The sequence below is a fragment of the Euleptes europaea genome, chromosome 3 (genome assembly GCF_029931775.1).
Source record: "Euleptes europaea isolate rEulEur1 chromosome 3, rEulEur1.hap1, whole genome shotgun sequence".
In the NCBI taxonomy this organism is placed as follows: Eukaryota; Metazoa; Chordata; class Lepidosauria; order Squamata; family Sphaerodactylidae; genus Euleptes; species Euleptes europaea.
The window spans coordinates 79,193,960-79,207,073 of NC_079314.1; the positions used below are offsets into that span (position 1 = coordinate 79,193,960).

The 13,114-nt window shown below is 39.6% G+C and overlaps 1 protein-coding gene across 1 annotated transcript in view; it reads left to right on the top strand.

Annotated features, from left to right (window-relative positions):
* The window catches only part of LRRIQ1 (leucine rich repeats and IQ motif containing 1), a 115,811-nt gene extending 102,930 nt beyond the window's left edge, over positions 1–12,881 (top strand). Inside the window, exons 24-26 of the mRNA XM_056846742.1 lie at positions 97–157; positions 3,587–3,707; positions 12,659–12,881. Of these exons, the coding sequence (XP_056702720.1) occupies positions 97–157; positions 3,587–3,707; positions 12,659–12,792 (316 nt within the window). The 3' untranslated portion in view covers positions 12,793–12,881. The remainder of the gene's footprint in view (positions 1–96; positions 158–3,586; positions 3,708–12,658) is intronic.
* Positions 12,882–13,114: the final 233 nt, after the last annotated feature.

Below are 13,114 nucleotides of genomic sequence, written 5' to 3' on the forward strand. Positions count from 1 at the left end.
CCTTTGGCATGCTTAAAATAGTTTTGTCATTCTGTGTTTTGAATAGATATTTTAATATGTTACTGATGTATTCACTATTTTCTGACCAATGCACAGCAAGCATTTCTTGCCTGAGATAGACCCTGAAGTTCTCAAGGGAGGAAGAGTTCAGCTTGTGGTAAGATATTTCCCTTATAATAAAAAGATCTGTAATAGATGATTAGTCAGTTATGTTTCAATTGTTGTTTATTTTTTGTAACTGGCTTACAAACCGGCTGGATATTAGGGGGATCTTTTTTTTACAGTACAGCTGTGGAATCTGCTGCCTAGGGAGGTAGTGAACTCCCCCTCAGTGGCAGTCTTCAAGCAGCGGTTGGACAAACTCTTGTCAGGGATGCTTTAGGCTCATCCTGCATTGAGCAGGGGGCTGGACAAGATGGCTGTATGGCCCCTTCCAACTCTATGGTCTTTTATGCATGGCTGTTTCCCTCGCGCTCACTCCTCCAACGACTTTGGGTCTTTGTTTTGATTATGCATGCAATTTCTGAACGTCAGAGGTCGCCTCGTGTTTCCCCGCATTTTTTCTGAGTTTTCACATTTGAGATAAAACAGGTCTCTGAAAACATGGGCAAAATGCAGGGGGAGAGTAAGGCAATCTTTGGCAGTCAGAAATGGCATGCATAATCAAAACAAAAATCCAAAGTTATTGGAGGGGTAGCTGGGAAGGAAACCACAATGCATAAAAGGCCTATGATAAGACGTGATTCTATGACTGCTTTTTATTGATCTAGAAAAACTGTATGCTGGCTTTCTGGAGGTGTTCAAGGCAGCTAACAATAAAGCAGTAAAAATAAATTTAAGAAATTAATTTAAGAGCACAGTAAAACTACCCCAACAACAACAAAACCATCTCAGTCTTAGCAGTCATAAAATCACCAGCATATTAAAGCAACATGCAACAACTACAAGTATAAAACACTATACACTAAATATGTGCTAGTGTATATGTATAATTTCCCACTTCTGGGAGGAAGTTTCCTGGATTAACCAGAGTCTCTGCTTTTTCTGAAAGTGAGATGGGAAAAGAAGTACTAAGAACATAAGAACAATGGTGGATCCGACCAGTGGTCCACCTGGTCCAGTACCCTGGAGGGCCAACAAATAGGACATAGAGGCCAAGGCCTTCCCCTGATGTTGCCTCCTAGCACTGGCATTCAGAGGTTTTCTGCCTCTGAATGCGGAGGTTCTCTTTAGTCACCATGGCAAGCAGCCATTGATGGGATTATTCACTATGGGGTGATGGATCTATCCTCTACTATTTATCCAGCAACCTGCAGTTAAACCCAAGAACTTACATTAAGCAAATAAATCATACCCTTTAATTTGCAACTTTCCTATCTGTGATCACAACTAGTATTTCTGACCTACACTGCGCAACAAACATAGGGTCAAATAATGGTTCTTCACTTCCTACCTGTGAATCAGACCACTGATACAGTTTCTTGCTCAAAGCAAGATAATTATGCCTCCCCAGCTGCTTCTATGTTATATAGGGTTATGTTACTACTATAGTAAACAAAACCTGAAATTTAGACTGGCCACAAAAGGTAGACTGAATCTTCCAATCTTTTATTGATCCATGCACTACAACATCATGCCCTTGGGCTTCATTATTGGTAATAATCACTGGGTTCCTCAGAGATACATTATTTATTCCAAAATATATGAAGAACCTTTTGTAGATATAAAAAATAGGGGGGGGGACAAAAATGGTGGGGAAAACCCCATTGAAAACTGCGATGCTGCACCACCAAAAAAATATGGTGCAGCAATGCCGTTGCGTTAGGAGGCGTTCCCAACGTGAAAGGGGTTAGGAAGCTGCCTAATGGCAGCTCTTTCCCCAGAATGCCCCAGGAATTCCTCCCAGGACACAGGTGCGGGGACTTGTGCCAGGAAAATGCCGGCGGGAGGCCACACGGCCACCCCAGTCCAGGGGGGCCAGCATAAGTGGCCCCACACCAGCACCCATGCCAGTTTGCACTGCACAAGTGACACGGATGCAGGCGCTAGGGGTCACAGCGCCTCCAAAGGAGTCCCCCCCTCAGGAATGCAGTGTAAGTCTACTAATATCAGCTGGGATGGGGAGGTGATCTGGACTCAGGTCAAGGCAATGGGGCAGGTTTTTTTTAATAGTTTTTCTACCCACATCACTTTCTAGATAGACACACACAAAGACACAGCTAGTTTCTTTAAAAAAAGAAGACTGGCTTTCTTTACCTTAGTGCAGCTAATAGAAGCCCAGGAGGAGTAATTTACATCTGAAATGGCACCAAAAGGGAAAGGTTAAATTCCTACCTCCTCTTACCAGTACTAGCACCACCACCCTGACCGAAATATCACCGCCCCCGGCTGCTTTTAAAGAAAATTAAAGTTTTGAAGGTTCAGTCATGGATCTCTCACATCTCTGGTTGTGCCAATAACATGAGCTAAACCCACCCAGAGAATGTATTGATATTCCATTATCTTTTGACTTAGTGTGATTTATCTTGATCAAGATACCTAATAAAACATTATCCTAATATTAAGAGGAAAGCCATTAGCAACAGTCACTTAGGGCACAATACCAAACTTAAGAACAGATTTTCAGCTGAAATCAGTGAAGTCAGTAAGCACTTAATAGTGTTCTATTAATGTTATTGGCACAACTAATAGTGTGTGGTAACTATGTTTTAATGCATTATGAATTTTACTGACTTATACATGATTTTTACACTAATCAAGCACTAAGTTCACAAGTAACATATTCTGAATACATTTCATGACAAACTAATACTACCATACATAGTTCAGTTTTACCAGCTGCGTTCCTTACTTAGAAATAAGATTAAACAGAAATGATGCTGTTAATTAGAACTCTCTTCTGAAATGCACAAATATTAGCAAAAACTATAAGGTACGCATTTAAATATGTGCAGTTACTGAAGCCATTGATTTAGTTTCACTACTTGTCCTCCATTTTGAATCTTAATGTTATTGACATGAAAGAGCATTATTCTGTTCTTTGAATCTACCAATATGTTACATTTCAATATAATCAGCTTGTGCAAGCTGTATATAAAACCTTTTATGGAGGCTTGGTTAGGTAGCAAAGAGGTAAGATGAAATTACTTACTGTATGGTTGATATGATAGAACTGATACTTGCTCTGGATTCAGCACAAATATTGCAAAAATAATCAAATATAGCATTTCTGGCATTCAACTCCAACTTAAATTATAGACTGCTCAGTAAATGATCTTAAGCTGTTTAAGGTTTCATCAGTTGTCTGCAAGATTTATTTTCTTCAACATTACTGTACTAAAATGTTGTCTTTTGTCGCTGCACTGATGCTGATCACAAACCACAATTTTAAGATCGCCTCCTATTTACAAAAGTGCTTTGACATAGTGCATTTGTTCAGACTGGGCAGCAATAAAGGATTGTGGTATCATTCTGAAGAAGGATGTTTGACAGAGCCCACTTGTTTATTTGAGAGTAATGTGAGCTGCATTCAGAAAATGTCATATTTTGTTTCTTGATTGTGTACATACTCTCCCTCTGCTTCCAGACAAGCCCTGTAAGGAGAGAAGACACGGATTTAGAGCTTGTTTCCGTGACCAGTGGAAGTACTTTGACTTCGACCAGAGAAAAAAATAATCAGCCACACAGACACTCGGCGGGATCGCCAAGTAAGTAGCTCTTTCATTTTAATAATCAGTCAGAGAGATCACAAATGACCTCAATAGGATTCAGTATCAGAGTGCATTCTTATAGACAGTGACTTTTGGCTTAGTCCTTACCTGTTTTTTTTTCCAATGTGGCTGTAAAAGGTGCGACTATACACATGCATAATGCAAAGATTTACAGAAAAGTATGTAAATATGTATGTGTGAATGCATGCATGCTTGTGTGAATGCATGCATGCTTGTGATATATATATTTGTGTGTGTGTATAGACAAGGATACCAAAGAAAGGATACCAAAACATTTCAAAAAAAATTACATTTGCAGTTTTGTTATTCATTATTTATATACATACACACACTGTATATATTCAATTAAGTAAAAAATACAATAATCAGAGATGATGTTTAAGTAGAACTTGTAATATAATTACTCATCCTTGTAGGCGATGCCAAATCTTTTGAAGCTTTATTTACTAAATCCAGATATTTGTCTAGCTCTTAGATCCCATCCCGAACACACAGAGGCTCGTTGGTAGGTTTCACCAAAACAAATAATATTTTTTGCACACATTTGGAATAGAGTGGCTGGTTTGAAATGTGACTATTCTATGTTTTTAATTATTGTGATGAATAATTAATAAGGAATAGCCTGGACATATTTTATATGTAAAGTGGGGGTAAATGCAGCTAAAAGCAAATGTGAACTGAGTCTCTTGCTAAGGCACATATTGCAATTAGCCATGTTGAATAGTAAGATCTGCTGTGCCAGCACATGAATCACGAAGCTAGGGGATACCCAACTCTATTCCAAGTAGCAACACAGTTCTTGATGTTAAGCTATCTTCACCTTGAAGTAATATCTAGATGTGATGATATAAATGCTGAATCCAGGAACCAGAGAGCTGTTGAACAGAAGCTCCGTAATAAATGGTACTTTGGAAAAGATGTTTTCAACATAGAAAAAACAATCTTAATGTTCCAAAACTAAGAAATGAAGGGGGAGGTTTCACACCGTTTCAAATAATACTTATTGTTAGGTAAAGGGGACAATTTGGTTCTGTTACTATTGTAATATTTAATTTTAGTTAGAATTGGGGCATACTTTATTTCAAGCTCTCTTTTTTTCATTTAAGTGTTTGTATATACTTAGTGAAACTTTTCTGTATATGTGAATGAGAACATTGATGTTTTCAACAAATCTGGGGCAGCAAACGCAAGTCCAAAGCTTTCTTTGTTTTTCTGAATCTGGGCTATTGATGACATTCTGAAATTGCTAGAAGACATTTATCTTCGCAAACACAGCCATATAAGAACACAGATTGTTGCATTACTTTCATCTTTGCCTTGCCAATGTACGGTAAATAATTGCAATGATAAATAAATCTAGTTAAAAATATCATTCATTGTATTCAGACTACCGAAAATCTCCCTCCTTAGCTTAAAATTATATACAGAAATCTTATGAGATCCAGTGTTAAGGGGGAAAAAACTTATCCTGCAAGCTCAGCCCACCTCCACATAACACATTTTCTTAGACTGTGAAGGGCAATCACCATTTCAGTGCTAAAGGATCAGGAGGTGAGATGAAAATACGTGCTTCCTTTGAGACAAGTCTTACACTGTTTTTCCTGTAAATGTTCACAGACCCCCAATTAAATTATAACTGTAAAATATAGCTTCTGTTAAAGGAACCCTGAGTAGTAAATTAGGCATCTTTCATTTTCAATCCTTTTACTGTTTTTTAATCACATAATTAAAATGGTACAAAAACTTGTTTCAATGAATTATTCCTCTCTGGTTGTAAGAAGCAATAAAAATTTAACATGTGTGTTCCTCCAAACCTCTTGTACTTAATTTACATAATTTCCAATGGATATAAACACTTTGCTGCTAATGATTTGTTCTGGTCACTTTCATTAAAACATTTATTTTTATTTTATTTTTTTGGTCTCTGTGCTGTGTTTTTTGTTAAGTAATACAATATGGAAAGGGTTTTGGTATCGATTATATGCCAGTGAAAATTCTAGGAGGTCCTAACATACCTCTAGGAGGTCCTAACATACCTCTAAGGCATATCAATCCACTGATTTCCTCTCTTTTAAAAGATTTGAAGTATTTCCTATGCTTTAAAAAAAAATCAAAACAGAGCATATGTCAACTCTGACATCTATTAATGGAAACAGGCACAAATCATTAGCAAAAATGCTGAGAAAAGACCTGACTTTTTGGAAACATGGGCATTTATATCTATATCTAGGATGTGTTATCAGCACTTTGAACTTGGTGATTGTTATATACATGTGAGCACCTTAGAAAGAGCCAGTGTGGTATAGTGGTTAAGAGTAGTAGTTTGGAGTGGTGGGCTCTAATCTGGAGAACTGGGTTTGATTCCCCACTCCTCCACATGAGCAGCGGATGCTAATCTGGTGAACCGGGTTGGTTTCCCCACTCCGACTCATGAAGCCAGCTGGGTGACTTTGGGTAGTCACAGCTCTCTTCGAGCTCTCTCAGACCCACCTACCTCACAAGGTGTCTGTTGTGGGGAGGGGAAGGGAAGGAGATTGTAAGCCGGTTTGATTCTTCCTTAAGTGGTAGAGAAAGTTGGCAGATAAAAACCAACTCTTCTTTTTCTTCAACTCTCTCTCAGAATATCGTTGGACCTTTCAGTAACCAGGAACATATACCAACAATCACCTGGAAGACATACAAACCCTTTACCAATGACACACAATGTTATGTTCCAGTATGAACTCACACCTGCTGAAAATAAATCCCATGGCTCTCAAAGAGTATTGATAATCAATCATTTTGCCAGTGTCCTAGAAATTGATGCACTGGTGATCTTCAAACAAATCCAGGAAGTTGTACCCCTATTATGGTGAACGTATATTTTAGGAAGACATGGCGGATATTCCCAGCTAGTTCCAGAAACAGAATATAAGTTATAAGCAGAATATATAACAGCCTGGGGACCTGGGAAGGCATGTTTACACCCACCTTGTGTGCTCCAAAATTTCTACTGTAGCAGAGGGGTGGTACTAGGAATGTGGTGGTGATCTACCCCAACACAAATCTCAGATAGTAGTACCACTGTTGTGGTAAAAATTTAGTCAAAGCCATATGAGGCTATATAGCAGTCTGAACACATCCACAAGGCCCCTTCTTGTATTTCGAGGCTGCTGCTGTGGAACTGAATTGGTGATATCACTCTTACCATGCTAGAGGTACGATTGCGTGAGGAACACCCAGTCTCTAGTAGCTCCCTTTCCATGTTGCATGCCCAAAGAGGTCACTGATTGCTCATCATACAAGAAATGCCCAAGTGTGTGTAAACCTGCCAAGAGCCATTTTGGTAGGAGGGCTGATTACTTTCTGAAATTGTAATGAAATCCCATGCCTTATAGGACCTTCTTGTAGGAATATTGTCATATTAAATTAACAGCACATGTTCCACATAAAACCTGCTCTTAATAAAATCATGATTAAAACAATAGAGAAATCCTGAGGGGAAGGGCTGAGCTGGTGGCTGGAGGTGGCGCCACCGCACTGCCTCCAAAGAAGGATTCATCCCCCCTCCACCGGAGTCAAAATGCTGCCCTCACCCTTGAGCCCCATGGAACCACTCCATAGGATTCCGAGAGGATTCGCCACCTAAAAAGGTGGTGTACATCGAGGTGAGGGCAAAGGGGGTGTTCCCAGCCTGAAAGGGCTTAGGAGGCTGCCTAAAGGCGGCTTCTTCCCTGGACGGTCCTTGGACCACCCCCTGGGAAGATGGCGCACAGAAGTGCGTCATCAGGACACCGGCAGGAGGCCGGTGTCCCAGGGTTGCACTGCTGCAGCAGCTCGGGAAGAGCAGCATGAAAGGCCCGATGCTGATGTCTGTGCCAGTCTTTCCTGCGCAAGGGGCATGGGCGCTGGCACAATGGGCATGGACGCCAGCGTGGGCCCCTGCGTTCCTCCTAAAGACTTTCAGCCCTCAAGATGAAGAATGGGCTGTAATTCTGCATTCTTTACATTATGTATGAAACTAACTTAAAAATATATGAATATAAGATCTTGAATGAAACTTCATCTCTAGAACTCTGGCTATTTTGGCCCCAATGCAGAAATATCATACAAGGTGAGCCAAATATAGCCTTTTCTCCTTCCTTTTGTGTCCTCCTAACAAACACACTGCAGTTGGGGGGTTGGTTTTCTCTTTAAAAAAAATAGTAGTGAGAAGACTGAAGCTAGAACCTTCCAGAAATTCCAGTGCTCTGCCACAAACCTCACTGAGGTGAAGGTTAAGCAAGAGTATTCTGGGGAAAGCCTCAATTGGGCTTTTTATAGATCCAAAGGAATTCTGCCTTAACTTCACCAGTGTCCAATGGTTTATTGGACAAGAGAGCAAAGGAAAATGTAGGTCATTCTTCACTGGCTGTATAGTGGTTGCATCTACTGGGAACCATTTCACTTTTCAAAAGCATCAGAGAAAACTCTTAGGATCAGACCAAAATTTCAGCTACTATTACTGCCATCCTCCCTCTTCTTCATCAAGTTTGAAAACTATCAGAAAGTGTCAACGATGTTACTAACAGGATTGAGGTATGAGAGTTAATCTATTTCTTTGCAGTTCTAATTGTGGAGGCATAGATGGTATGTAGGAAGCAAGAAAGGAAAGAAAATCAGTTTCATAAAGAAAGAAGAAGAAGCATTTAATCTCCCACTCACACACATTCATAACATTTTAACTAGGCAACAATAGCCCTGAGCAATTTTTTCAGTCTAAACACAAAGAAGCAATCTATTCTTTCACAAGACAGCAGCAATTTCCAATACTCTAATACTGTTCCTCATTGCCCCCCCCTTTATTTCTCAAGACTGTTTTCCAACCTTAAAGTTATGCCTTCAGTTAAGGAAACAGACTAACTCAATAATATTGTTGTCTCACTTGGCTTAATTAGAAACCTCAACAAAGACATAATTGAATTTATTGGAGTGTGACTCCCTGTTATCTGGTTCTTTATGATTTCAGTGAAAAAAAAGTTCATTGCAAGTCCTCAGTTAATTCAAATTAATCAAATATGATTACTTTGTACTGTTTAACAAAACCTGTAGGTACACACTGGGTTATTTCTCCCCATTAACACTAGTAATTAAAATGTAGCAATGATGAACATCCAACTGGATCTTTTTGTTTCTTTCATGCCACGGTTGTGATCTTGGGTGTAACTTTATGAAGCTTGTTAGCATCTGGATTTCACTAAAGTCTATTCAAGAAGAAGGCTTATGCAGTTTACACACATACATGTAATTTAACCAAAGACTCTGATCCTGTTGAAGTTAGTTGTAACTAACAGCTCACTAGACAAGATGTGGGAGATCCATAATTACATCTCCCAATGTATTTTTCAAGATTAAAAAACAGTCATTGCCCCACCCTCATCCCAATTTGGACTGGGATAATAGTACATAGGAAAGATCTGGATGTTCTACCCCATGCTATTTTTCCAGTAGATAACAGTTTAACAATGGCAGACAAGGCAGCAATTTTATCAATAACGGTATAGGATAAAATGATTAGCTCCAGGTATAGATCCAGATTGGAAGCCTCCACCACTTTTTTTTTAACTTAAAAAAAATGTTGATACCTGATGAAAGATTTCCACACATCTCATCTAGTGGTGCTTCAGTCTCATTGAAAGCAATGGGATTAAATTTACAGTTTAACTCCTTTCATTGATTTCAGTGTACCTAGTCATGACTGAATTTAGTTGGATTGGGTCAGAAGTATTCAAAGCTTGACTTGGCTTCCTTTTTCAGAAGCAGACATTCTTTAAAAAAAAATTAATACTGTATCACTCTAAGCGTACATAACCAGGGTATTACTTTCTGAGATGCCCTTTGGGCTGTGATCTTTAGAAGTATCTAAATGCCATTTCATACGTAACATTTTTAGAACACACAAATATTGTATGTGCTGAAAATGTAGCGAAACACTTGCACACTCGGTGCTCTTAATTAACTGGAACTCCCTGTGATATGTAGCCATGTGGGAAAGTGTATGCTTCCCTGACATAATGTGCAAAATTATATTAAAATCAATACAATCCTCTTCCAAGCCAGCATGCAAATATTTCTGCTGTTCCTCTGCATTAATGTATGCAATGATTTTTACAGTTAGATTTGAGTCCTGTAGCACTTTAGAGACCAACGAGATTTGGGGGGTATAAGCTTTCAAGAGTCACTCTCGAAAGCTTATACCCCAAAAATCTTGTGGGTCTCTAAGGTACAACTGGACTCGAATCTAATTTGTCTACTATTAAAATAATTTTTATTCCCGTCTACTGAAAAAAAGGATTGACTTTCTTAAATGGGGAAATGAAAATTATTGTTGCTGATGTCGAATTTGCTTGCCCAATTCTGCTTACAGATAAGAAGAGTTGGTTTTTTATATGCCAACTTTCACTACCACTTAAAGAATCAAACCAGCTTACAATCACCTTCCCTTCCCCTCCCCACAACAGACACTCTGAGAGGGCTCTAAGACCTAGCCCAAGGTCACCCAGCTGGCTTCATGTGTAGGAGCGGGGAAACAAATCTAGTTCACCAGATTAGCCTCCGCCGCTCATGTGGAGGAGTGGGGAATCAAACCCAGTTCTCCAGATCAGAGTCCACCGCTCCAAACCACCACTCTTAACCACTGCACCACTCTGGTTCTCACAGAATTAGATATGATAACATGATCATTGATCTTACCTCCTGATCCAATTTTTTGAGATTTCTTAAGCACTGTTGCTAATGTCATTGTAATGAATAATGCATTGCTATGTTTAGTTGCAATACAAGGTACTCTTACTCAGATGTTAACCCCACTGAAGTCAGAGGTGCAATTCTATGTAAACATGCATATAGACTGAGAATTTTTTGTACAGGATTGGACTTCAGCTAGACAACAGCTCTTTTGTTGTTTGTGGATTCCACTTGAACACATGTAAGAAAATTGCAACAGCCCACTTCTCTACGACATGGCACTGGGAGGTGGAAATTCAAAACAGAGAAGCAATGAAGGGGAAGGGAAACTTAATCCTTTCCCTTGCTATCCGGGCCCTGGAATTCTCCTTAAAATTGTTTCTTTCCCCAAGAGGTTCCATACATGTTTTTGCAAGATAAAACATGAAATCATAGAATCATAGAGTTGGAAGGGACCACCAGGGTCATCTAATCCAACCCCCTGCACAATGCAGGAAATCCACAACTACCTTCCCACACACACACACACACCATCATTCTTCCACTACCTATTTTTTGGATCAAATCATACTCCTCCCAATATCACTTTGGGGAAAGCAAAAACAAACAACCCATTTCTTTCTGCAAATGGCTTGGTATCCAATGTGTACTTCAGCCTTCGCAATCTGGAATTTCTCAGCGTGTTCCTCCATCCTGTTTCTGCACTGGTTTTGTTTAAAATATCCAGAAAGTCTGTTTCCTAATCTACAGCCATGTTTCTAGCACAAGGAATATGTTGTGTAATGGAAGCCTAGTCAGTGTAAGGAGGAAGGAAATTCTTTACTATTCACTTTGAGGCAGAGCACTGAATACCAGTTGCCCGATGCATGAGATTCGTTACACAGACTATGCTATCAATGCGCTGCGTTTGTTTCAGGCAGATGCTTAAAGGGCTAATATAGTCAAAACAGCTGCCCTGCAGAGGCTGCTTGAAATTGCTCTCCTTGGCAGATTCCTCACTGTGGCAAACTGCCTGCATCCCTTGCAGATCAGGGAATTTCCTCCATGTCACCCTCAGCATGTTGCAGCAGCCTCCATATGGTGGCTGTTCGGTGTATACCTGGCCCTTGGACATAAGGGCTGCAATAGTCAAGACACTTTAATAGGTGCTGCTGAAGGCTGGGCCTTCGCAGTTATCTCAGAAGACTTGGTTAGAATAAAATTGTGTAGTTCCATATCTGGGTCTGCTTTCCCTGTTCCTTAATCTTTGAAAGAAATGGCTGCCCCCATTCTGGATTTCACTAGGTGGAAGTCTGGCCAGCGTATGTTGGACTGAGAAATTAAAATAGTAACCAGTTGAACCCATAAATCATCCGGAATTTTCTTCATGTGGCTAAAAGATGTCAGAAGCTATGGAAGTGATCTCTCTGTGTCATTGGTGTGTGCGTGTAATATATTACAGTGCAAATTCTGGAGATATAATTGAAAGCAATAGGAAAAACTGAGTACCTAAATAGTATTTTTGTTGTTGCTTTTGCCATCAAGTGACAGCTGACTTATGGCGACTCTAGAGTTTTCAAGGCAAGAGATGTTCAGAGGTGCTTTGCCATTGTCTGCCTGTGTGCGGGCTGAGAGAGTTCTGAGAGAACTGTGACTGGCCCATGATTACCTAGCAGGCTTCATATGAAGGAGTGGGGAATAAAACCTGGTTCTCCAGATTAGAGTCCGCTGCTCTTCACCACTACGCCACACTAATTTTTCAGTTGATCAGTTCAGTATTCTTACGATTTTGAATGATATCATGCCTTCTTTGGAAATTGGCTCCATTAACATCAGCATCAAATTAATTGCCACTAGAGTGACAGCAAGGACATGTTGAGAAATTACCCATCCAATTTATGAATGCATTAAAATGTGCATGTTTAATCAGAGCTACTCCTATTTGAAAGAGTGTGCAGTGGTGATCTCATCGCTGTGAAATCACCTCTTGATTCAGGCAATGTGTTTAATGTGGATTTGCAACCAATTCATTATGTAGCTGCATTTCATATGTATGTGTGTGTGCGTATGTGTGAAATCATCACTGAAATCAAAGCATTTTCAGCAGTTAGTCATTTTAAAATGGCACCAGCATTTCTGCTAAAGCTTTTCAAAGTGAGGAAATTACGCATGTTGATGGCTGTTCTATTAAATGTACAAGACGTTGGATTATGGTATTTTAATAGCAGTTTCTGCTTGTATAGAAAAGGATGCACCTGCACCCGAGCGATCGCAGTTGGGCCCCTCACGTAAAGAGCGGATATCGTTCCGAGACCATCCGGTTCAGCTCAGCGGTGGATGGGGAAGTGGCAAAAAGAAAGCAAAACCTTTGAAATAGTAGTGGGACCATCAGGCATTTAAAACATATGGAGAACTGTTTCTTTTCAAAAGATCTGTAATCCCCCCATTTAAGGATTCTGTTTTTAAATCAGATGCAAAGTGCTTGAGAGCTGTGTATGCTGCGCTTTAGTTTACTGTATATGATTTCCAAGGTTTACTTTTTTTAATTAAGAAGTTTTGTGAATGTCCGAAAAATAATATTTGTATCTGATTTTTTTTCTTTGCTATGTGGTTTGGTACACAAACATTTCTGGAATTGTTCTAAAATGATTTAGGTAGTCCAATGAATGAATTTGGTTGTATTTATGCAATAACGGGGT